The sequence below is a fragment of the Scleropages formosus genome, chromosome 22 (assembly GCF_900964775.1).
Source record: "Scleropages formosus chromosome 22, fSclFor1.1, whole genome shotgun sequence".
In the NCBI taxonomy this organism is placed as follows: Eukaryota; Metazoa; Chordata; class Actinopteri; order Osteoglossiformes; family Osteoglossidae; genus Scleropages; species Scleropages formosus.
In genome coordinates, this window is record NC_041827.1 from 8,507,115 (window position 1) to 8,511,395 (window position 4,281).

At 40.8% G+C, this 4,281-nt stretch overlaps 1 protein-coding gene across 1 annotated transcript; it reads left to right on the top strand.

Annotated features, from left to right (window-relative positions):
* The first annotated feature begins 1,552 nt into the window (after positions 1-1,552).
* Positions 1,553-4,021, top strand: LOC108918377 (homeobox protein Hox-C13a-like). The gene is made up of 2 exons (XM_018725529.1): positions 1,553-2,254; positions 3,762-4,021. The coding sequence occupies exons 1-2, from the start codon at positions 1,591-1,593 to the stop codon at positions 4,019-4,021; spliced, it is 924 nt and encodes a 307-aa protein (XP_018581045.1). The 5' UTR covers positions 1,553-1,590.
* The last annotated feature ends 260 nt before the right edge of the window (positions 4,022-4,281 follow it).

Sequence of the window (4,281 nt, forward strand, 5' to 3'; positions counted from 1 at the left end):
GCCCGATTGAAGAAGGGCGATATCGAACACAAAGACGGAACACGTGTAGCCTTGACACCGACGCCTGGCGCGTTTGCAATTGCATCCTGGATCAATTTATTTTCATCATTGGGCTCCGTTACTACTTTTAATGCTTTTCGGAGTTTGTGACCAGTTCGTTTCACACAAAACATCATTCACTACACAGGGGGGTTTTAATAACCGACGTTTGTTATTTTCCAAAATTATGTACTTTTATTGTTCTTCCTGTGTTTATGTGAGAAGCATATTATACGCAACCCAGAGAAGGTAACTGAACGTATTTATTTGCTTATCTATTACAGTTACCAGTGTTGTAGCAAAACACGACAGTGCGTGGCAAATTTCAGATGATAAATTGCAGTTGTATATACCATAAGCAGACAATACTCAAAGAGCTCCACTAATTACCACAATAAATTATAAATCAGTAATAAACTGGTGTACTTGTACTACTGAGTGATTTCTATAGCCTTGTCGACAAAATCCAGTACAATACACTAGAACTGAATATACTAAAATATTTTGTACAAGAAACTACAGTTTGACTGCAGTGTTTTAACAAAGTTATTTGGTCAGTAAAGACAAAGAATGAAGGTGACATGCAGAGACACTTCTGACAGAGCAATTATGTAAAATACAACTAAAGCAATTAACTGGTTTTAAAGTGATACTTTTTTAGTAGAATTGTTATAATTGTGGACTATGTCAAATGTTGTTTCTTCTAAAATAAAATAATCAGCATTGTGATCAACAAAAGTAAAGATGTTCAAATTGACAAGGTAAGCGCGCTACTTCTTACCGTCAAAGACTTAATTTCATGAAATCTCTGGTTCTATCCCTAAAAGCATGCCCTACTTTTCAAGTATATTTACTACATTTTTTCTCTTTTTCCTGCAATTAAAACAAACATTGCAGCAAAACATAACAGAATCTTACCGACATGATTGCACAGATATGGACGGATACTACATTATACATCGGTCTTAATTTGAGCTATGTCTAACCTAATCCACCAAAAAATGATTGTTATTTGTACTCATATATGATCCTCCCTACCATTAGTTTCTTTCTTAGGTTGGCTGCTGTCACCTTCTAGAAAATGTTAATAATGAAAGTTCTTACAGAACGTGGCAAAATCTAAAACGAGGTCTGCTAGACTAGTCAGTTTAAAAATAGCTAGTAAACACCAAGAGTAAAAACATTTCAGTTTTTTACTCTAGGTCAAAATCTTGTAAACTTATCTTTCACGCGCAGCTCAGAAATGCTTTTTTTTTTTTTACCTACCCTTAAGGATTATAGATTTTAAGTTTACGGTCGCAAATATGAAAATCTGCTGCACTGCAATTGCACATGGAAATGGAGAAGTACGCGGGAGAGCGGGTTAGAGGGATGACGCAGCACCCCATCTCCTTCTCGTCGTTATCATATCACGTGGCTCAGGACTATGATCTTAATGAAGGAGCGAGCGATCGGATCTCTTCTACGCATGCGCCTGCGTAAAAATGTGCTTGGAAATTAAGTGTCTGTCCTGGAGTGGTGGACTTTTAAAAAGCATCGACAGCCCGTGATATGTCGACTTCGCTGGTCCTGCATCCACGCTGGGCGGACACCTTGATGTACGTTTATGAAAAAAGCCCGAATGAAAATAATCCGAATAAAAGCCAAGCCATGGAGGGACTGAGTGGGAATTGCCCCGCTTCCCACTGCAGGGATTTGATCTCGCACCCGGCGCTTGGGCGGCATCCTGGCACCATAGCGCCTCACCAAGGCTCTGTGTATCCGGATATATCCTCGGCAGACGCCGGACGACAGTGCCCCGCTCCGCAAACTTCCACAAACGCCACGCTGGGATATGGCTACCCTTTTGGAAGCCCTTATTATGGCTGCAGGTTGTCGCACTCGCACAACGTGAACTTGCAGCAGAAGCCCTGCTCTTACCACCCGTCTGAGAAATACGCGGAGCCCAGCAGCGCGCTGCCCACAGAAGAACTGTCCAGCAGGGCCAAAGAATTCGCATTTTACCCCAGTTTTGCAAGCTCTTATCAGACTGTCCCGGGTTATTTAGACATGTCGGTGGTGCCCAGTATCAGTGCACACCCGGAGCCTCGGCACGAAGCACTGATACCGGTGGAAGGCTACCAGCACTGGGCTCTTTCTAATGGCTGGGAAGGGCAGGTGTACTGTTCCAAAGAACAAACTCAGTCCACTCATCTCTGGAAGTCCCCGTTCCCAGGTATGGAGCGAGACACTCACCATTTGCTTTAAGTTTAATATCATTTCGTGTATTATTACCAAACACTCAGTGGAAGTCAGAAGCTCTGTTCTCCAGCAAGACCCCAAAACAACCTCGCTTGCGAATGTGAACGTCTGTCATTGGCATGCAAATGAAATGCTCTGCACATATAATTGCATTACATTTACACCTTCGACTATTCTATGCATTAAATAAGCAACATTGTCGTTAGGGCTTCCATGTATTTTAAGGTAGTCACTTTATTTTTCTAAAACATTCCCTCAAAGTTCATTTTGAGGTTTCATTTTATTTTCATCGACATTGGTCTAACAGCGACCAATGTAAAATATTTTTAACGATTTTGTATTTAAAATGGTTTTCTTTTCACGCATTTTCTTTAGCAGCGTCCATTACTCGATCGATGTAACAGTTTTCATTATCATTTTTGCTAAATTACCCTTGTAGAAGATACTTATATCTAAAAAGTTAAGTAACTTTTGCAGTTTTTAGACAGATCTCCAAAGATAAACCAAGTTCTTGTATTCCCTGAAGTAATAAAAAGAGAATGCCAAATATTCTTTTTTGCAGAGTCAAATTTTGTTTGTAAATTGACACGGGGACAAAGAGCAATTCTCAGTACCTTCTGTTTTGCACAGGTACCTCGTTTTTACAGTGCCTTTCGGAGCATCGTTTTCACACAGATACTAGCTCTGCTGTACTGAGAGAACATTGTCCGTTTCACTGGACTTCACCAGTCACTTAATTTTTCAGCGAAATGTGCTCATGACTGCAGTGTTGACTTGCAGAGGGGTTTACTTACCTCATTCTTTATGTCTGCAAGTTTACTGAATGTGGATTTTTGTGTAAGACATTTTCATGGTAGCCTATTTATCCCCACTACCCCCACCCTTCAGAATTAACAAATACACTGGAGTGCACGCAGGGACGTATCCACCTCTCTGGTTATTGCTCTCTCTTACCTATGAAATCAGTGCTACCATTTAAGATTGTTTGCTCGGCCCATTTTTGTAACAAATTAAAGAGCTCACATAAGTACATTTGAAAAAGATAAAAGCGATGTTGAAGCAAGTGGGGATTTATCAAAATATTTCACATAATAATTTCAAATCTGGTGAGATTGATTGACTGCACGTTGGCGACTATTGTTGTACTTTCAGCTTTGTTGTATTTTCTGTGAAGGACTGTACTGTGCTGTAGCTGTATGGAAAAACATTTCCTTTTCCTCCAAAACGTTTCACTGGGACGTTAGTCGTTATAGGTCAAAGACCAAAGGAAAACCTGCCACGAAATTGGGCGAATTTGTGCTTTTTCTGGTTAATACACGAGATTTTGATTTTGGAAGACACGTTTCCTCCTGCATAGAAAGAGATGCCTCATTTCCCCATTCCAGCAATCAGACTCGTGTTGCCTGCTGCGAGTTATTTTGTGTTCTAGACAATACCAAGAAGTTCTCCCTTAGATTAAGTTATTTCCTATTTTTGTACAGATGTGGTTCCCTTGCAACCCGAAGTCAGCAGTTACCGCCGAGGCCGCAAGAAACGCGTTCCATACACCAAGATCCAACTGAAGGAGCTGGAAAAGGAATATTCCGCAAGCAAATTCATCACCAAAGACAAAAGAAGGCGCATCTCAGCCACGACCAATCTTTCCGAGCGCCAGGTCACCATCTGGTTTCAGAACCGCCGGGTCAAAGAGAAGAAATTCGTGTGTAAATCTAAAAGCAGTACCCATATGCACAGTACTTGATCCCTGCCTTGTCTGTTTTCTCTCAAAACTGTACACAGATTCAACAATTCGAAACTGAAACATGTATCTATTATCAGAAATCGCATCTTATACGGAACCAAGATTATATTTCAAAGTGAAATACACCCCCACCTCTGCCCGCACCCTTGCCGTTGCCCCTCCCCAGGTGGAGTTTTTTTATGCTGTTTATTTGTATCCGCATATAAATCTCTTTTAAAGCTTTTTGAAGAACTTTATCGGAGAGCGAAGAGAAGAAGACT